The 21815-nt window shown below is 55.7% G+C and overlaps 1 protein-coding gene across 1 annotated transcript in view; it reads right to left on the reverse strand.

Annotated features, from left to right (window-relative positions):
* LOC139250226 (exonuclease mut-7 homolog) overlaps nt 1–21815 on the reverse strand; it is a 347320-nt gene that overhangs the window by 15053 nt on the left and 310452 nt on the right. Inside the window, exons 19-21 of the mRNA XM_070872721.1 lie at nt 10054–10264; nt 7033–7199; nt 5471–5647 (exon numbers count right to left, since the gene is read on the reverse strand). Coding sequence (XP_070728822.1) covers nt 5471–5647; nt 7033–7199; nt 10054–10264 — 555 coding nt within the window. The remainder of the gene's footprint in view (nt 1–5470; nt 5648–7032; nt 7200–10053; nt 10265–21815) is intronic.

Below are 21815 nucleotides of genomic sequence, written 5' to 3' on the forward strand. Positions count from 1 at the left end.
GGATACATTTCATGCTCCTCTCTTTTGTGAAAGCTCATTAAGAGTCATACCCACGTCTTCTACCTCCACACAGATTACTCTCACGGTCTCTAATAGGCCCCACTCTTTCTCTAGTTATCCTCTTGCGCTTAATGTATTTATAAAACATCTTTGGGTTTTCCCTGATTTTACTTGCCAACATTTTTTCATGCCCTCTCTTTGCTTTCCTAATATATTTTTTAATTGCACCCCTGCACTTTTGATATGCCACTAGAGTTTCTGCAGTATTGAGTTTTCGGTATCTGTCATCAACTTCCCTTTATTTCTTCATCCTACCCTGTATGTCCCTTGACATCTGAGGGGGCACTAGATTTGTTAGCCCCAGCTATTTTTTTTTTTAAAAGGGAACATACTTGCTCTGTACCCTCCGGATCTCCTCCTTGAATGCCTCCCACTGCTCTGACATTGATTTACCATCAAGTAGCTGTTTCCAGTCCACTTTAGTCAAATCCCATCTCAGCTCAGCAAAATTAGCTTTTCCCCAATTGAGAACTTTTATTCCTGGTCTATCTTTGTCCTTTTCCATAACTACCCTAAATCTAATTGAATTATGATCACTAGTACCAAAATGCTCTCCCACTGATACCCCTTCCACCTGCCCAGCTTCATTCCCCAAAACCAAGTCCCTCCCATGTTGGGCTTGTTACATACTGGCGAAAGAAGTTCTCCTGAATGCATTTTAGGAATTCCGCACCCTCTGTACCATTTACACTACCTTTTTCCCAGTTAATATTAGGGTAGTTGAAATCCCCCACTATTACAGTTCTATAGTTTTTGTACTTTGCAGCAATTTGCCCACATATTTGCTCTTGTATCTGCCTCTCACTGTTTGGGGTTCTATAGTACTCTCCCCGTAGTGTGATCACTCCTTTTTTGTTCTTCTATTCAACCCTTATGGCCTTGTTTGATGACCCCTCTAACATATCATCACATCTCACAGCTTTCAACATTGCTAACCAGAGTCCTGACCACTAACCAGAGAACCGATAACCAACCAGTGAAGCAATCACTAACCAGTGAAGCAATCACTAAGCAGAGTCCCGATCACGCTGCAGACTGTGGGTGGGGACTGTGATGTTGGATGCAGAAGGGAGAACAATCCGGGAGACAGAGCGCAACATCAGATAAATGGCAGGAACTTCAGCAAGATCCCCGTCAAAGGAATCACTCAGTGAGAGTGACCACTGCCCCTGGAGTCACTCAGTGAGAGTGACCAGTGCCCCTGGAGTCACTCTGAGAGTGACCACTGCCCTTGGAGTCACTCAGTGAGAGAGTGACCACTGCCCCGGGAGTCAATGAGAGATTGACCACTGCCCCTGGAGTCAGTGAGAGATTGACCACTGCCCCTGGAGTCAGTGTGAGAGTGACCATTGCCCCTGGAGTCACTCAATGAGAGTGACCACTGCCCCTGGAGTCACTCTGAGTGACCACTGTCCCTGGAGTCACTCAGTGAGAGAGTGACCACTGCCCCAGGAGTCAGTGAGAGATTGACCACTGCCCCTGGAGTCAGTGAGAGATTGACCACTGCCCCTGGAGTCAGTGTGAGAGTGACCATTGCCCCTGGAGTCACTCAATGAGAGTGACCACTGCCCCTGGAGTCACTCTGAGTGACCACTGTCCCTGGAGTCACTCAGTGAGAGAGTGACCACTGCCCCGGGAGTCAGTGAGAGATTGACCACTGCCCCTGGAGTCAGTGAGAGATTGACCACTGCCCCTGGAGTCAGTGTGAGAGTGACCACTGCCCCTGGAGTCACTCAGTGAGAGAGTAACCACTGCACCTGGAGTCACTCAGTGAGAGACTGACCACTGACCCTGGAGTCACTCAGTGAGAGAGTAACACTGCACCTGGAGTCACTCAGTGAGAGATTGACCACTGCCCCTGGAGTCACTCAGTGAGAGAGTGACCACTGCCCCTGGAGTCACTCAGTGAGAGAGTGATAACTGACCCTGGAGTCACTCAGTGAGAGAGTGATCACTGCCCCTGGAGTCACTCAGTGAGAGACTGATAACTGACCCTGGAGTCACTCAGTGAGAGAGTGATCACTGCCCCTGGAGCCAGTGAGATTGACCACTGCCCCTGGAGTCACTCAGTGAGAGTGACCACTGCGCCTGGAGTCACTCAGTGAGAGATTGACCACTGACCCTGGAGTCACTCAGTGAGAGAGTGACCACTGACCCTGGAGTCACTCAGTGAGAGAGTGACCACTGTCCCTGGAGTCACTCAGTGAGAGAGTGACCACTGCACCTGGAGTCACTCAGTGAGAGACTGACCACTGACCCTGGAGTCACTCAGTGAGAGAGTAACACTGCACCTGGAGTCACTCAGTGAGAGATTGACCACTGCCCCTGGAGTCACTCAGTGAGAGAGTGACCACTGCCCCTGGAGTCACTCAGTGAGAGAGTGATAACTGACCCTGGAGTCACTCAGTGAGAGAGTGATCACTGCCCCTGGAGTCACTCAGTGAGAGACTGATAACTGACCCTGGAGTCACTCAGTGAGAGAGTGAGCACTGCCCCTGGAGCCAGTGAGAGATTGACCATTGCCCCTGGAGTCACTCAGTGAGAGTGACCACTGCGCCTGGAGTCACTCAATGAGAGAGTGACCACTGACCCTGGAGTCACTCAGTGAGAGAGTGACCACTGACCCTGGAGTCACTCAGTGAGAGAGTAACACTGCACCTGGAGTCACTCAGTGAGAGATTGACCACTGCCCCTGGAGTCACTCAGTGAGAGAGTGACCACTGCCCCTGGAGTCACTCAGTGAGAGACTGATAACTGACCCTGGAGTCACTCAGTGAGAGAGTGATCACTGCCCCTGGAGCCAGTGAGAGATTGACCACTGCCCCTGGAGTCACTCAGTGAGAGTGACCACTGCGCCTGGAGTCACTCAGTGAGAGATTGACCACTGCACCTGGAGTCACTCAGTGAGAGACTGACCACTGCCCCTGGAGTCACTCAGTGAGAGAGTGATCACTGCCCCTGGAGCCAGTGAGAGATTGACCACTGCCCCTGGAGTCACTCAGTGAGAGTGACCACTGCGCCTGGAGTCACTCAGTGAGAGAGTGACCACTGCCCCTGGAGTCACTCAGTGAGAGATTGACCACTGCCCCTGGAGTCACTCAGTGAGAGTGACCACTGCGCCTGGAGTCACTCAGTGAGAGAGTGACCACTGCCCCTGGAGTCACTCAGTGAGAGACTGACAATTGACCCTGGAGTCACTCAGTGAGAGAGTGACCACTGCACCTGGAGTCACTCAGTGAGAGTGACCACTGCCCCTGGAGTCACTCAGTGAGAGAGTGATAACTGACCCTGGAGTCACTCAGTGAGAGAGTGATCACTGCCCCTGGAGTCACTCAGTGAGAGACTGACCACTGACCCTGGAGTCACTCAGTGAGAGAGTAACACTGCACCTGGAGTCACTCAGTGAGAGATTGACCACTGCCCCTGGAGTCACTCAGTGAGAGAGTGACCACTGCCCCTGGAGTCACTCAGTGAGAGAGTGATAACTGACCCTGGAGTCACTCAGTGAGAGAGTGATCACTGCCCCTGGAGTCACTCAGTGAGAGACTGATAACTGACCCTGGAGTCACTCAGTGAGAGAGTGATCACTGCCCCTGGAGCCAGTGAGAGATTGACAACTGGCCCTGGAGTCACTCAGTGAGATAGTGACCACTGCACCTGGAGTCACTCAGTGAGAGAGTGATAACTGACCCTGGAGTCACTCAGTGAGAGAGTGATCACTGCCCCTGGAGTCACTCAGTGAGAGACTGATAACTGACCCTGGAGTCACTCAGTGAGAGAGTGACCACTGCACCTGGAGTCACTCAGTGAGAGACTGATAACTGACCCTGGAGTCACTCAGTGAGAGATTGACCACTGCCCCTGGAGTCACTCAGTGAGAGTGACCACTGCGCCTGGAGTCACTCAGTGAGAGAGTGACCACTGCACCTGGAGTCACTCAGTGAGAGTTTGACCACTGCCCCTGGAGTCACTCAGTGAGAGAGTAACCACTGCACCTGGAGTCACTCAGTGAGAGAGTGACCACTGCACCTGGAGTCACTCAGTGAGAGTTTGACCACTGCCCCTGGAGTCACTCAGTGAGAGAGTAACCACTGCACCTGGAGTCACTCAGTGAGAGTGACCACTGCCCCTGGAGTCACTCAGTGAGAGAGTGACCACTGCACCTGGAGTCACTCAGTGAGAGTGACCACTGCCCCTGGAGTCACTCAGTGAGAGTTTGACCACTGCCCCTGGAGTCACTCAGTGAGAGAGTGACCACTGCACCTGGAGTCACTCAGTGAGAGAGTGACCACTGCTCCTGGAGTCACTCAGTGAGAGTTTGACCACTGCCCCTGGAGTCACTCAGTGAGAGAGTGACCACTGCCCCTGGAGTCACTCAGTGAGAGACTGACCACTGCCCCTGGAGTCACTCAGTGAGAGTGACCACTGCCCCTGGAGTCACTCAGTGAGAGACTGACCACTGCCCCTGGAGTCACTCAGTGAGAGACTGACCACTGCTCCTGGAGTCACTCAGTGAGAGTGACAACTGCCCCTGGAGTCACTCAGTGAGAGTGACCACTGCCCCTGGAGTCACTCAGTGAGAGACTGACCACTGCCCCTGGAGTCACTCAGTGAGAGTGACCACTGCCCCTGGAGTCACTCAGTGAGAGACTGACCACTGCCCCTGGAGTCACTCAGTGAGAGTTTGACCACTGCCCCTGGAGTCACTCAGTGAGACTGACCACTGCCCCTGGAGTCACTCAGTGAGAGTTTGACCACTGCCCCTGGAGTCACTCAGTGAGAGTGACCACTGCCCCTGGAGTCACTCAGTGAGAGTGACCACTGCCCCTGGAGTCACTCAGTGAGAGTGACCTGCTATCAGCGTGATTCTACACTCTGCAATTTAATGATACCGGACTCATTCTAAAAGTCACCGCTCTGCAGCCAAAATGGATCACATCACATCTGTACCAACTCCCATCCCCCCTCTGCCCTCCCCACCCTCTCGCCCTTCACCCTACACCCCTTGCCCCACAGCCCTTTCCCGAACCCCTCTCCCTCACCCCCACTTCCCTTCCCCCACTCCCTCCCCGTCCTCTCATCCACACCCCATCCCCTCGAAACCACTCCCTCTCCACTACCCGTTCCCCCTACACCCTGAGCCCTCCTCTCCCCTTCCCCCCACCCCCCCTCTCCCCCACCCCTACCTGCTCCCTCACCCCCTCCCCCCTGCCCCTTCTCCTGCACCCCCTCTCCCCTTCCCCCCTCTCCCCCAACCGCTCACCCCCTTCCCCCCTCTCCCCTTCCCCGCACCCTCTCCCCTTCCCCACCCCGATCCCCCTCGCCCCCACTCCCCTTCCCCCCACCCCTTCTCCCTCACATCCCCCGTTGACATCCCCCGTTGGTTCAAGCTGAGTCCCCCGTGACTTACCTCAGCAGCCTTCCTGTGATCATCTTCACTCTCCAGAATCTTCACATCGACTCCGAGACAGCGGAGGTAGCGGCCCAGCCCCTGCAGCATGTTATCACAGATCACGCTGAATTCTGAGGGTGATATCGGGGGGAATGACGGTATCTTGTCCGGTGCTGTGTGAGGGGCCTGTACAAACTGCATGGGGAAAAGCACTTCAAACTCTGGCTGAGCAGAAGTTCGCAATATCAGTGACACATTTTAATATTCAGCAACGTGGGATTACTGGCCCAAACCCCGCTCTCCGTCCCTTGCTGCAAACGTCTCCCTCCAGGCTCCTGTTCCCCCTCCCCGATGCGCTCACCCTCCCACATCCCACCCATTCCCCAATCCCCTCCCACCGATAACCCTCCCCCTTCCTACCCCCTCCCCGCTCCACCTCCCGCATCCCCTCCCCCTCTGTTCCCCACCCACTCCCCCTCCACCTCCGCTCCCCCCCCACACCCCCTCTAGCATCCCCCCATCCCGCTCCCCCTCCCCCCTCCACATCCGCATCCCCTCCCCCTTCCTACCCCCTCCCTGATCCGCTTCCCCCTCCCACCTCCCCATCCCCTCCCCCACCCCTATCCCCTCCCCCACCCCTCACTCTTCCCCCCCCCACCCCTCACTCTCTTCCCCCCCACCCCTCACTCTCTTCCCCCTCCATCCCTCACTCTCTTCCCCCTCCATCCCTCACTCTCTTCCCCCTCCATCCCTCACTCTCTTCCCCCTCCATTCCTCTCTCTTCCCCCCCCCACCCCTCACTCTCTCCCTCCCCGACCCCTCACTCTCTCCCTCCCCGACCCCTCACTCGCTCTCCCCGACCCCTCACTCTCGCTCTCCCCGACCCTCACTCTCGCTCTCCCCGACCACTCACTCGCTCTCCCCGACCCCGCACTCTCTCCCTCCCCGACCCCTCACTCTCTCCCTCCCCGACCCCTCACTCTCTCCCTCCCCGACCCCTCCCTCTCTCTCTCACCGACCCCTCACTCTCCCCCAATCCCTCACTCTCGCTCTCCCCCGACCCCTCACTCTCCCCCACCCCTCACTCTCTCCCTCCCCGACCCCTCACTCTCTCTCTCACCGACCCCTCACTCGCTCTCCCCGACCCCTCTCTCGCTCTCCCCGACCCCTCACTCTCTCTCCCCGACCCCGCATTCTCTCCCTCCCCGACTCCTCACTCTCTCCCTCCCCGACCCCTCACTCTCTCTCTCCCCGACCCCTCACTCTCTCTCTCCCCGACCCCTCACTCTCTCCCTCCCCGACCCCTCACTCTCTCCCTCCCCGACCCCTCACTCTCTCCCTCCCCGACCCCTCACTCTCTCTCCCCGACCCCTCACTCTCTCTCTCCCCGACCCCTCACTCTCTCTCTCCCCGACACCTCACTCTCGCTCTCCCCGACCCCTCACTCGCTCTCCCCGACCCCTCACTCACTCTCCCTGACCCCTCACTCCCCGTCATTCCGCCCCAGTTGTTCCATGCCCACAATGACACACACACACACAGGTAGTTGATGGATTGTATCTGGCTGTGCTGTCTCCTACCTGCTCTGTGATGCTCGGACTGTTCTTGTTTTTCTTTGGCTTATTTTCCCTTCCCCTCTTCTCCACTTTGCACATCATGCAGTCTTCAAGGCTGCGGCTCAGGCCGAATTGTTGTGGGTCCCGACGCAGTGCATCATAAACCTCCAGCAGGCAGTAGGCGTCCGCCGCTGCACAAAGCACACGGAATCAGTCAGCTCCTCACTCACTCTCCCGCTTCCCATTCCTTTCTTCCCTCTATGCTCCTGAAGCACTGACTCTCACTGGGGTACAGTCCCACACACACTGACTCTCACTGGGGTACAGTCCCACACAGACTGACTCTCACTGGGGTACAGTCCCACACACACTGACTCTCACTGGGGTACAGTCCCACACACACTGACTCTCACTGGGGTACAGTCCCACACACACTGACTCTCACTGGGGTACAATTCCACACACACTGACTCTCACTGGGGTACAATCCCACACAGACTGACTCTCACTGGGGTACAGTCCCACACACACTGACTCTCACTGGGGTACAGTCCCACACAGACTGACTCTCACTGGGGTACAATTCCACACACACTGACTCTCACTGGGGTACAATCCCACACAGACTGACTCTCACTGGGGTACAGTTCCACACACACTGACTCTCACTGGGGTACAGTCCCACACACACTGACTCTCACTGGGGTACAGTCCCACACACACTGACTCTCACTGGGGTACAATTCCACACACACTGACTCTCACTGGGGTACAGTCCCACACAGACTGACTCACTTGGGTACAGGTCCAGACACCGAGTCCCCTCCTGTATTTGATCCAGATGGACCAGCTTCATGTGACGGGATCTTCAGATTCAGGCATTGCAGCTGAGCCCAAACCTTATCTCCACAGTTGCCATTTTGAGCAGGGATGACGGGCAGTGATCAGGAGCGAGAACATGGAATGATTTTCCCCTTCTGATCAGAACGACTTGGCACCACACTGAGGCAGTTGGCACTTCATTTCCTGTCTCCCGCCAATTGTACCAAAGCAGGTATTGTGGACCCGTGTGGACTGAGCTAAATCAAATGTACCTACAGTACAGGGTGTGCGAGGTGATAGATGCAGGGACGGAAAATATGAAACATGGCAGCCAATTTGCACACAACACGCTCCCACAAACAGCATTGCGGCAGAGATCCCGGCCTCCCAGAACTGTACGGGGCGTGTACGGGCCCGGGAAAATATCACAAAAGCTGGTTTGCAGCACACAATGCGCATGCGATGAAAACTGGCTTTTCGATCTATCAAGCTGGAGCTGGACAGATCGCACGCACCTCCACAGCCAGGACAGTCGCGTGGGCAGGATTGCGGGATTTACCCGTATCTTGCCCAGCGCACGTCCTGAAAAGTCTTGCGCCTGATAAAAGCAGGCGCATAACCTACTGTTACTGGCGTAAGAGTTTTAAAACACACTTAAAACATAAAAAATAAAATTAAAAAAACATTTTATTTTTAAAAACCCTGCCCACTATGTTAAATTTATTTTAAAGCATAATTCATTTTTTTTTAAATCAAAAAAATATATATTTTTAATAATACATGAATAACTTTAATTTAAATTAATGTTAAATATGCAGTGTATTTTTTCTATTTTTTATTAATGTTGTGTGTGTTTGGGGGGGGTTTCTCATTCCTAAAAATAGGAAGTCCAACTTACGGAGATCCCATTATTATGAATGAGAACTTACTGTACCTGATTGGCTGCCCAGAGCCATGTGACTGCAGCTCCTGCCCTGCGGACTACGCGATGTGTACGCGCTGCGACACGTAGTCAGGAGAGGCCTCAGGACCGGGAACTTGCTTGGGCGCTGCAGGAACAGCAGTGCGCTTTTTCTTTCTAGGATCCAGTCGAACGCCCGCGGGAAGGAGAAACCGGGATTTCTGGGCCAGTGTGATAATGAGCAGATAATCTGTTTTTGTTATGAGGGATAAATATTGGCCCCAGGACACCGGGGAAAACTCCCCTGCTCGACTTCATAGAGCGCCATGACCACCTGAGAGGGCAGTTTACTGACAACACCTCCGACACTGCAGCACGGCCTCAGCACTGCACTGGAGTGTCAGCCTGGATTATGGGCTCAAGTTTCTGGAGTGGGGTTTGAACCCACAACCTTCTGACCCAGAGGCGGGAGTGCTGCCCACTGAGCCACGCTGACATCACAGATAGTGTTTCCCAGCATCGGGCACAAGAGTCCCTCAGGAATCTCAGTCACTCTCCAGCTCTCACATTCGAGATGTAACCAGACAACAGCGAGCCCAGAAACACAGGCCCAGATCTCTATTTGTAGAACCTGGAAGCCGATGATATTTCTCAGACCTGATCCTTACAGCTGAGAGAGGACTGTGAAGAAGTGTGGGACGTTGAGCGCACAGACTCCCCCGGTGTGTATCTGCCGCAAGGTGTGCGTACTGCGTGTAGTTTTGTATCCATATTTGCGAAAGGATATACTTGCTTTGGAGGCAGTTCAGAGAAGGTTCACTAGGTTGATTCCGGAAATGAGGGGGTTGACTTATGAGGAAAGGTTGAGCAGGTTGGGCCTCTACTTATTGGAATTCAGAAGAATGAGCGGTGATCTTATCGAAACATATAAGATTATGAGGGGGCTTGACAAGGTGGATGCAGAGAGGATATTTCCACTGATGGGGGTGACTAGAACTAGAGGGCATGATCTTAGAATAAGGGGTCGCCCATTTAGAACTGAGATGAGGAGAAATTTCTTCTCTGAGGGTTGTAAATCTGTGGAATTCGCTGCCTCAGAGAGCTGTGGAAGCTGGGACATTGAATTAAATTAAGACAGAAGTAGACAGTTTCTTAAACGATAAGGGGATAAGGGTTATGGGGAGCGGGTGGGGAAGTGGAGCTGAGTCCATGATCAGATCAGCCATGATCTTATTGAATGGCGGAGCAGGCTCGAGGGGCCGTATGGCCTACTCCTATTCCTATTTCTGATGTTGACGATGAGGTTAATGGGAGCTGCTCACCTGCGTAAATGATCTGGTTGAGCCGGAGAGGCCGTTTCTCCCAGTTGGATAACTGCTGGGTTTTATCCAGCGGTTTCCCCAGCACATGCTGCACCAAGAGACTGAGACCCTTCTCACACTGCTTGTTGGCTGAGTCTGCACCATCCTCTACTGACATCAGCACATCCACCCCTCTTCTGCCGTCCTTCCTCCGACCTGCCACTCTCTGCAGCTGCAAACACAACACGTACATTTCACTGACTGCGAACGGGTGGCCTCGGTACAAACTCTCATTGCAGGTCCTATTGGACACAGGCTCGTCCCACTCACCCTCTCTAGTTCAGTAGCAACCAGCAATCTCACTCAGAGAGCACGGCGCCGGGCTGGGAAATGGGCAAATCGCAATCTGGAAAGCTTGGGCTGCTATTCTGATTTTTTCTTTCCCCATTTTTCTGTTTCTCTCCATGCTGTGGTTGTTGATAAAATGCAACATACCCACTGACACCTGGGAGTCCATGGCCAAAGACCGCCCTAAGTGGAGGAAGAGCATCCGGGAGGGCGCTGAGCACCTCGAGTCTCATCGCCGAGAGCGTGCAGAAATCAAGCGCAGGCAACGGAAGGAGCGTGCGGTAAACCAGACTCGCCGCCCACCCTTTCCTTCAACCACTGTCTGTCCCACCTGTGACAGAGACTGTAATTCCCATACTGGACTGTTCAGTCACCTGAGAATTCAGTTTGAGTGGAAGCAAGTCTTCCTCGACTCCGAGGGACTGTCTATGATGATGGTGATGGTTGTTTCCATGGACAGTGGGGAAGGCAATGGCAGTAAAGGGGCATTGGCAGCATGCACATCAAATTAGCTCAGGGTCAGTTAACGGACAGGAGTGGTGAACGGTTGTTTATTAGACGGGAGAGAGGGATACAGCCGTGTCCCAGGGGTCAGTATTGGGACCACTGCTCTTTCTGATACATATCAATGACTTAGACTTGGGCATACTGGGCATAACTTCAAAGTTTGCAGATGACACAAAACTGGGAAATGTAGTGAACAGTGAGGAGAATAGGAAGAGACTTCAGGAGGACGTAGACAGACTGGTGAAATGGGCCAACATATGGCAGGTTAGATTTAACAAAGAGAAGTGTGAAATTATACATTTTGGTAGGAAGAACGAGGAGAAGGATGATGAACTAAATGGCACAATTTTAAATGGGGTGCAGGAAGAGAGAGACCTGGGGGTATCTGTACACAAATCTTTGAAGGTGGCAGGGCAGGTTGAGCAGGCTGTTAAAAAAGCTTCGGATCTTTAGTTTTATGAATAGAGTACAAAAGGAAGCGCTGCTAAACCTTTACAAAACACGGGGTTTGGTCTCAGCTCGAGTATGTCAACTCAAAATTATTGGAAAAAATCCTGAAAGACAGGATAAATCTACACTTGGAAAGGCAAGGATTAATTAGGGACAGTCAGCACGGATTTGTTAAAGATCGTGTTTGACTAACATTGAATTTTTTGAGGGGATAACCAAGAGGGTCGATGAGGGTAGTGCGTATGATGTAGTATATATGGACTTTAGTAAGGCTTTTGATAAGGTTCCACATGGTAGACTGGTCATTAAGGTTAAAGCCCATGGGATACAGGGCAAAGTGGCAAGTTGGATCCAAAATTGGCTTGGAGGTAGGAAGCAAAGGGTAATGATTGATGGATGTTTTTGTGACTGGAAGGATGTTTCCAGTGGGGTTCCACAGGGTTCAGTACTGGGTCCCTTGCTTTTTGTGGTATCTATCAACGATTCAGATTTGAATATAGGGAGTATGATTAAGAAGTTTGCAGACGACATTAAAATTGTCTGTGTGGTTGATAATGAAGAGGAAAGTCATGGGCTGCAGGAGGATATCAATCTACTGGTCAGGTGGGCAGAGCAGTGGCAAATGGAATTTAATTCAGAGAAGTGTGAGGTGATGCACATTGGGAGGGTTAATAAGGAAAGGGTATACACATTAAGCGTTAGGCCACTTAATAGTGTCGATGAACACAGGGACCTTGGAGTGCTTGTCCACAGATTCCTGAAAGTAGCAGACCAGGTGGATAAGTTGGTTAAGAAGGCATACGGAATGCTTGCCTTTATTGGCCGGAGCATAGAATATAAGAGCAGGGAGATTATGCTTAAATTGTATAATACTTTGGTTAGGCTACGTGCAGTTCTAGTCACCGTATTATAGGAAGGATGTGATTGCACTCGAGAGGGTGCAGAGGAGATTTACTAGGATGCTGCCTGGAATGGAGAATCTTAGTTATGAGGACAGATTGGATAGGTTGGGTTTGCTCTCATTGGACCCGAGGAGGTTGAGAGGAACCTCATTGAGGTGTGCAAAATATTAAGGGGCCTGGACATAGTGGTAAGGGTCTATTTCCATTGGTGGAGGGGTCTGTTACGAGGGGGCATAGTTTTAAGGTGGTTGGTGGAAGGTTTAGAGGAGATTTGAGGGGGAGCTCCTTTACGCAGAGGGTTGTGGGGATCTGGAACTCGCCGCCTGGAAGAGTGGTGGATGCAGAAACCCTCACCACTTTTAAGAGATGGTTGGATGGGCACTTAAAGTGCAGTAACCTGCAGGGTTACGGACCCAGAGCTGGTAATTGGGATTCAACTGGATGACCTTTCGTTGGACGGAGCAGATATAATGGTAAGTACTGCAGGGAATAGAATACGGCCAGGGTGATCTCCTGGACTAGTGTCAATTGCCTGGATGGGTCGGAGAGGAATTTTCCCAGATTTTTTCTCCCGAAATTGGCCTGGGTTTTTATCTGGTTTTTGCCTCTCCTAGGAGATCACATGGCTCTATTTGGGGTGGACTGTAGAATGTTTTAGTATAAGGGGTGTTGCAGTTGTGTGAGTCGGACTAGTTGGGCTGGGTGCTCTTTGCCTTTCCATCATTGTTCATGGGTTTATTTGTAACCTTTAGGGCTGTTGACCAAGGGCCGTGCGGCTCTTTGTCGGCCGGCGTGGACATGCTGGGCCGAGGTGGCCTCCTTCCGCGCTGTAAATTTCTATGTTTCTATGGGCCCAAGTTTCCGCACGATAAAAAACGGGCACCCCTCCGAGCTGGGCGCGCATTTTTCGCGCCACAAAGTGCGCCTAAAAAAACCCTCCGTATTCTCCACCTCCCTGCAGGTCCTCTGGCCCTCGGCGCGGCGCAGCAGGAGCTGTAGGGGGCGGAGCCAGGTCCCGGTGCTGAAAACAGTGCCGGGACCTCTGCACATGCGCGCTACAGTGGGCGCGCAAGTGCAGTAGCTCCAGGTGCCCGAAACTGTGTGGGAGGGGCCCGAAGCACGCAGCCCCTAGCCCTGGCCGAATGGCCTCACTGGGGCTGCGTGAATAAGGCTCCTCCCACGGCCAGCTCCTGCTTCTTGCCGACTCCCGCTTTCCCCCCCACCCGGACCGGACCCGTCTGCGTCTGCGGCTCCTGCTCCCCCCACTCCCCCACCCCGGACTGGACTGGACTCGACCCGCCTGCCGCTGCCGCTCCTGCTCCCCCCCAGACCGGACCGGACCCGACTCGACCTGTCTGTCACTGCCGCTCCTGCTCCCCCCCGCCCCCCCCCAGACCGGACCGGACCCGACCCGACCCGCCTGCGTCTGCCGCTCCTGCTCCCCCCACCACCCCCCAGACCGGACCGGACCCGACCCGACCCGCCTGCGTCTGCCGCTCCTGCTCCCCCCCCCCCCCCCCAGACCGGACCCGACTCGACCCGTCTGCGTCTGCCGCTCCTGCCCCCCCCCCACCCCCAGACCGGACCCGACTCGACCCGTCTGCGTCTGCCGCTCCCCCCCCCCCCCCCCCCAGACCCGACCCGACCCGTCTGTCGCTGCCGCTCCTGCTCCCCACCCCCCCCCCAGACCGGACCGGACCCGACTCGACCCGTCTGTTGCTGCCGCTCCTGCTCCCCCCCCCTCCCCCCCAGACCGGACCGGACCCGACCCGACCCGTCTGCGTCTGCCGCTCCTGCTCCCCCCACCCCCCCAGACCGGACCGGACCCGACCCGACCCGTCTGCGTCTGCCGCTCCTGCTCCCCCCCCCCCCCCAGACCGGACCCGACTCGACCCGTCTGTTGCTGCCGCTCCTGCTCCCCCCCCCCCCCCCCCAGACCGGACCCGACCCGACCCGTCTGCGTCTGCCGCTCCTGCTCCCCCCACCCCCCCAGACCGGACCCGACCCGACCCGTCTGCGTCTGCCGCTCCTGCTCCCCCCCCCCCCCCCCCCAGACCGGACCCGACCCGACCCGTCTGCGTCTGCCGCTCCTGCTCCCCCCACCCCCCCAGACCGGACCGGACCGGACCCGACTCGACCCGTCTGTCGCTGCTGCTCCTGCTCCCCCCCGGGACCGGACCGGACCAGACCCGACTCGACCTGTCTGTTGCTGCCGCTCCTGCTCCCCCGCCCCCCCCCCAGACCGGACCGGACCCGACCCGACCCGTCTGCGTCTGCCGCTCCTGCTCCCCCGCCCCCCCCCCAGACCGGACCGGACCCGACCCGACCCGCCTGCGTCTGCCGCTCCTGCTTCCCCCACCCCCGCCGACCCGAACCGAACCTCTCTCCCCGACCCGATCCAATGCCACCTACCTCTGGTGCTGGGGACGGGCCCTGCCCGAAATCTCGGGCCCGGCCCGTTCAGCCTTTGGTCCCGACGGCAAACCGCTGCCTGAAAGGCCTGCCTGAAGAACTTTCACACAGGTAGGAACATGGTTTATTTAATCTTTTCTTTGCTTATAAATTTTTATTCAGGTTGGATTTATTTGTATAATATTTGTATAAGTATAACTAAGGATTTATTGTAGAATTTAATGAGTTCCCTTCCCCCCCCCCCCCTCGTTCTGGACGCCTAATTTGTAACCTGCACCTGATTTTTTAATGTGTAGAACAGGTTTTTTCAGTCCTACAAAAATCTTCACTTGCTCCATTCTAAGTTAGTTTGGAGTACGTTTTCACTGTGGAAACTTTCAAATCAGGCATCAGTGGCCGGACACGCCCCCTTTTGAAGAAAAAATTCTGTTCCAAAGTGGAACTGTTCTAACTGACTAGAACTGCAGAAAAAAAAATGTGGAGAATTGCGATTTCTAAGATAGTCCGTTCTCCACCCGTTGCTCCTAAAAATCAGGCGCAAATCATGTGGAAATTTGGGCCCTATGTTTCAACTCAGGAAGGATGTCAAGGCCTTGGAGAGGGTGCAGAAGAGATTGACCAGCATGGTTCCAGGGATGAGGGATTACAGTTATGTGGAGAGACTGGAGAAGCTGGGGTAGTTCTCCTCAGAGCAGAGAAGTTTGAGAGAAGATTTCATCGAGCTGTTCAAAATCATGACTGGTTTTGATGGAGTAAATAAGGAGAAAGTGTTTAATGTGGTGGGAGGACTGGTAACCAGAGGACACGTGTTTAAGGTGATTGGCAAAAGAACTTGATCACATTTTTTTATACACAGCGAGTTATTGTGATCGGGAACACGCTGCCTGAAAGGGTGTTGGGAGCAGATTCAATAGTAACTCTCAAAAGGTAATTGGATAAATACTGGAAGGGAAGGGAAACATTTAATGCCTATGAAAAAGCAGGGAGTGGGACTAATTGGATAGTTCCATCAAACAGCTGGCACATGCACGACGGGCCGAATGGCCTCTTTCTGTGCTGCATCATTCCATGATTCTCGGAAATGAAAGACTTGCATTTTTATAGTGCCTTTCACGACCTCAGGACGTTCCAAAGAGATTTACAGCCAATGAAGGACGTTTGAAGTGTAGTCACTGTTGTAATGTGGCAGCCAATTTGCACACAGCAAGCTCCCACAAACAGCAATGTGATAATGACCAGATCACCTGTTTTAGTGAAAGTTAGCTGTTCTGTCGAAGGGTCATCGACCCGAGACGTTAATTCTGCTTTCTCTCCACAGATGCTGCCTGACGCACTGAGATTTCCAGGTTTTATTCCAGATTCCAGCATCCGCAGTATTTTGTCTTTTGTATCTGATTCAGTGATGTTGGTTCAGGGATAAATATCGGCCAGAACACCGGGATAACACCAGTGCAGCAATCCCTCGGGTCTGTCCCTCCGACACTGCAGGGCTCCCTCAGTACTGCCCCTCCGACACTGCAGGGCTCCCTCAGTACTGCCCCTCCAACAGTGCGGGGCTCCCTCAGTACAGCCCCTCCGACACTGCAAGGCTCCCTCAGTACTGCCCCTTCGACAGTGCAGGACTCCCTCAGTACTGCCCCTTCGACAGTGCAGGGCTCCCTCAGTGCTGCCCCTCCGACAGTGCGGGACTCCCTCAGTACTGCCACTCAGTCCTGCACTGAAGCGCGAGCCTGGATTATCGGCTCAAGACTCTGGAGTGGGGCTTAAACCCCAGTGTGCATTCTTCACATGTGTTTCTAGGGAAATGCATTGATAGGCCATTGGTCATTGGGAGCATCAGCCAAGCCCAATGACACACACACACTTACCAGCAAGAATTAGAGCCTTAGCCATGGACTATAGGGACAGGAGTGGGCCATTCAGCCCCTCGAGCCTGTTCCGCCATTGCATGAGATCATGGCTAATCTGCGAACTAACTCCATACACCCGTCTTCGGCCCATATTCCTCAATATCTTTAGTTAACAAAAAGCTATCAATCTCCGATTTAAAATTAACAATTGATCTAGCATCAATTACCGGTTGCGGAAGAGAGTTCCAAACTTTTACCACCCATTGTGTGGAGAAGTGTTTCCTAATTTCACTCCTGAAAGGTTTGGCTCTAATTTTTAGACGATGGGCCCGAGTCCTAGAATCTCCAACCAGCAGGAAAAGTTTCTCTCGATCCACCCTGTCTGTTCCCTGAGGGGCGCTGAAGGGGAATGGCAGACCCTGGCTCAGACCAGCCATTAGTACCGGGAGCAGCCTGCTGTGCAGGCCTCAGTCCCCACATACCATGCACTTACTGAAGAGGTGAAGGAGCCCAATGTGAGCTCAAGTACCGATGACATGGTGTCAGACCCAAGGGAGGGTGAGAATGCTGGGCAGGCCGCTCTCCAGCACCCGGGTATAGAGCAGCAGGTCTACAGGGAGAGCATTCAGACTGCCCCTCGGTCAGAGGGTGGAGGGAGAGCACAGACTGCCCCTCGGTCAGAGTCTGTAGGGAGAGCACAAATTAACCCTCGGTCAGGGTCTGTAGGGAGAGCACAGACTGACCCTCGGTCAGGGTCTGCAGGGAGAGCACAGACTGACCCTTGGTCAGGGTCTGTAGGGAGAGCACAGATTGCCCCTCGGTCAGAGTCTGTAGGGATAGCACAGACTGACCCTTGGTCAGGGGGTGTAGGGAGAGCACAGACTGACCCTCGGTCAGGGGTTGTAGGGAGAGCACAGACTACCCCTCGGTCAGGGGGTGTAGGGAGAGCATAGACTGACCCTCGGTCAGGGGGTGTAGGCAGAGCACAGACTGACCCTCGGTCAGGGTCCGTCGGGAGAGCACAGACTGACCCTCGCTCAGGGGCTGTAGGGAGAGCACAGACTGCCCCTCGGTCAGGGTCTGTAGGGAGAGCACAGACTGACCCTCGGTCAGGGTCTGTAGGGAGAGCACAGACTGACCCTAGGTCAGGGTCTGTAGGGAGAGCACAGACTGCCCCTCGGTCAGGGGGTGTAGGGAGAGCACAGACTGACCCTCGGTCAGGGTCTGTAGGGAGAGCACAGACTGACCCTCGGTCAGGGTCTGTAGGGAGAGCACAGACTGACCCTCGGTCAGGGTCTGTAGGGAGAGCACAGACTGACCCTCGGTCAGGGGGTATAGGGAGAGCACAGACTGACCCTCGGCCAGGGTCTGTAGGGAGAGCACAGACTGCCCCTCGGTCAGAGTCTGTAGCGAGAGCACAGACTGACCCTCGGTCAGGGGGTGTAAGGAGAGCACAGACTGACCCTCGGCCAGGGTCTGTAGGGAGAGCACAGACTGCCCCTCGGTCAGAGTCTGTAGCGAGAGCACAGACTGACCCTCGGTCAGGGGGTGTAGGGAGAGCACAGACTGACCCTCGGTCAGGGTCTGTAGGGAGAGCACAGACTGACCCTCGGTCAGGGTCTGTAGGGAGAGCACAGACTGCCCCTCGGTCAGAGTCTGTAGCGAGAGCACAGACTGACCCTCGGTCACGGGGTGTAGGGAGAGCACAGACTGACCCTCGGTCAGGGTCTGTAGGGAGAGCACAGACTGCCCCTCGATCAGGGTCTGTAGGGAGAGCACAGACTGACCCTCGGTCAGGGTCTGTCGGGAGAGCACAGACTGAGCCTCGGTCAGGGTCTGTAGGGAGAGCACAGACTGACCCTCGGTCAGTGTCTGTAGGGAGAGCACAGACTGACCCTCGGTCAGGGTCTGTAGGGAGAGCACAGACTGCCCCTCGGTCAGAGTCTGTAGGGAGAGCACAGACTGCCCCTCGGTCAGGGGGTGGAGGAAGAGCACAGACTGACCCTTGGTCAGGGGGTAGAGGGAGAGCACAGACTGACCCTCGGTCAGGGGGTGTAGGGAGAGCACAGACTACCCCTCGGTCAGGGGGTGTAGGGAGAGCACAGACTGCCCCTCGGTCAGGGTCTGTAGGGAGAGCACAGACTACCCCTCGGTCACGGGGTGTAGGGAGAGCACAGACTGCCCCTCGGTCAGAGTCTGTAGGGACAGCACAGACTGACCCTCGGTCAGGGTCCGTAGGGAGAGCACAGACTGACCCTCGGTCAGGGTCCGTAGGGAGAGCACAGACTGACCCTCGGTCAGGGTCCGTAGGGAGAGCACAGACTGCCCCTCGGTCAGTGTCCGTAGGGAGAGCACAGACTGACCCTCGGTCAGGGTCTGTAGGGAGAGCACAGACTGACCCTCGGTCAGGGTCTGTAGGGAGAGCACAGACTGACCCTCGGTCAGGGTATGTAGGGAGAGCACAGACTGACCCTCGGTCAGGGTCTGTAGGGAGAGCACAGACTGCCCCTCGGTCAGGGGGTGTAGGGAGAGCACAGACTGCCCCTCGGTCAGGGTCTGTAGGGAGAGCACAGACTGCCTCTCGGTCAGGGAGTGTAGGGAGAGCACAGACTGACCCTCGGTCAGCGTCTGTAGGGAGAGCACAGACTGCCCCTCGGTCAGGTTCTGTCGGGAGAGCACAGACTGCCCCTCGGTCAGGGAGTGTAGGGAGAGCACAGACTGACCCTCGGTCAGGGTCTGTAGGGAGAGCACAGACTGACCCTCGGTCAGGGTCGGTAGGGAGAGCACAGACTGCCCCTCGGTCAGAGTCTGTAGGGACAGCACAGACTGACCCTCGGTCAGGGTCCGTAGGGAGAGCACAGACTGACCCTCGGTCAGGGTCCGTAGGGAGAGCACAGACTGACCCTCGGTCAGGGTCCGTAGGGAGAGCACAGACTGCCCCTCGGTCAGTGTCCGTAGGGAGAGCACAGACTGACCCTCGGTCAGGGTCTGTAGGGAGAGCACAGACTGACCCTCGGTCAGGGTCTGTAGGGAGAGCACAGACTGACCCTCGGTCAGGGTATGTAGGGAGAGCACAGACTGACCCTCGGTCAGGGTCTGTAGGGAGAGCACAGACTGCCCCTCGGTCAGGGGGTGTAGGGAGAGCACAGACTGCCCCTCGGTCAGGGTCTGTAGGGAGAGCACAGACTGCCTCTCGGTCAGGGAGTGTAGGGAGAGCACAGACTGACCCTCGGTCAGCGTCTGTAGGGAGAGCACAGACTGCCCCTCGGTCAGGTTCTGTCGGGAGAGCACAGACTGCCCCTCGGTCAGGGAGTGTAGGGAGAGCACAGACTGACCCTCGGTCAGGGTCTGTAGGGAGAGCACAGACTGACCCTCGGTCAGGGTCGGTAGGGAGAGCACAGACTGCCCCTCGGTCAGGGTCTGTAGGGAGAGCACAGACTGCCCCTCGGTCAGGGTCTGTAGGGAGAGCTCAGACTGCCCCTCGGTCAGGGTCTGTAGGGAGAGCACAGACTGCCCCTCGGTCAGGGTCTGTAGGGAGAGCACAGACTGCCCCTCGGTCAGGGGGTGTAGGGAGAGCACAGACTGACCCTCGGTCAGGGGGTGTAGGGAGAGCACAGACTGCCCCTCGGTCAGGATCTGTAGGGAGAGCACAGACTGCCCCTCGGTCAGGGGGTGTAGGGAGAGCACAGACTGACCCTCGGTCAGGGTCTGTAGGGAGAGCACAGACTGACCCTCGGTCAGGGTCTGTAGGGAGAGCACAGACGGACCCTCGGTCAGGGTCTGTAGGGAGAGCACAGACTGACCCTCGGTCAGGGTCTGTAGGGAGAGCACAGACTGACCCTCGGTCAGGGTCTGTAGCGAGAGCACAGACTGACCCTCGGTCAGGGGGTGTAGGGAGTGCACAGACTGACCCTCGGTCAGGGTCTGTAGGGAGAGTACAGACTGCCCCTCGGTCAGAGGGTGTAGGGAGAGCACAGACTGCCCCTCGGTCAGGGTCTGTAGGGAGAGCACAGACTGACCCTCGGTCAGGGTCTGTAGGGAGAGCACAGACTGACCCTCGGTCAGGGTCTGTAGGGAGAGCACAGACTGCCCCTCGGTCAGAGGGTGTAGGGAGAGCACAGACTGACCCTCGGTCAGGGTCTGTAGGGAGAGCACAGACTGACCCTCGGTCAGGGTCTGTAGGGAGAGCACAGACTGACCCTCGGTCAGGGTCTGTAGGGAGAGCACAGACTGACCCTCGGTCAGGGTCTGTAGGGAGAGCACAGACTGACCCTCGGTCAGGGTCTGTAGGGAGAGCACAGACTGCCCCTCGGTCAGGGTCTGTAGGGAGAGCACAGACTGACTCTCGGTCAGGGTCTGTAGGGAGAGCACAGACTGACCCTCGGTCAGGGTCTGTAGCGAGAGCACAGACTGCCCCTCGGTCAGGGTCTGTAGGGAGAGCACAGACTACCCCATAGTCAGGGTCTGTAGGGAGAGCACAGACTGACCCTCGGTCAGGGGGTGTAGGGAGAGGACAGACTGACTCTCGGTCAGGGTCTGCAGGGAGAGCACAGACTGACCCTCAGTCAGGGTCTGTTGGGAGAGCACAGACTGACCCTCGGTCAGGGTCTGTAGGGAGAGCACAGACTGACCCTCGGTCAGGGGGTATAGGGAGAGCACAGACTGACCCTCGGTCAGGGGGTGTAGGGAGAGCACAGACTGACCCTCGGTCAGGGTCTGTAGGGAGAGCACAGACTGACCCTCGGTCAGGGTCTGTAGGGAGAGCACAGACTGCCCCTCGGTCAGAGTCTGTAGCGAGAGCACAGACTGACCCTCGGTCACGGGGTGTAGGGAGAGCACAGACTGACCCTCGGTCAGGGTCTGTAGGGAGAGCACAGACTGCCCCTCGATCAGGGTCTGTAGGGAGAGCACAGACTGACCCTCGGTCAGGGTCTGTCGGGAGAGCACAGACTGAGCCTCGGTCAGGGTCTGTAGGGAGAGCACGGACTGACCCTCGGTCAGGGTCTGTAGGGAGAGCACAGACTGACCCTCGGTCAGGGTCTGTAGGGAGAGCACAGACTGCCCCTCGGTCAGAGTCTGTAGGGAGAGCACAGACTGCCCCTCGGTCAGGGGGTGGAGGAAGAGCACAGACTGACCCTTGGTCAGGGGGTATAGGGAGAGCACAGACTGCCCCTCGGTCAGGGTCTGTAGGGAGAGCACAGACTACCCCTCGGTCACGGGGTGTAGGGAGAGCACAGACTGCCCCTCGGTCAGAGTCTGTAGGGACAGCACAGACTGACCCTCGGTCAGGGTCCGTAGGGAGAGCACAGACTGA

Source organism: Pristiophorus japonicus, unplaced genomic scaffold (assembly GCF_044704955.1).
Source record: "Pristiophorus japonicus isolate sPriJap1 unplaced genomic scaffold, sPriJap1.hap1 HAP1_SCAFFOLD_353, whole genome shotgun sequence".
Taxonomy (NCBI): domain Eukaryota; kingdom Metazoa; phylum Chordata; class Chondrichthyes; family Pristiophoridae; genus Pristiophorus; species Pristiophorus japonicus.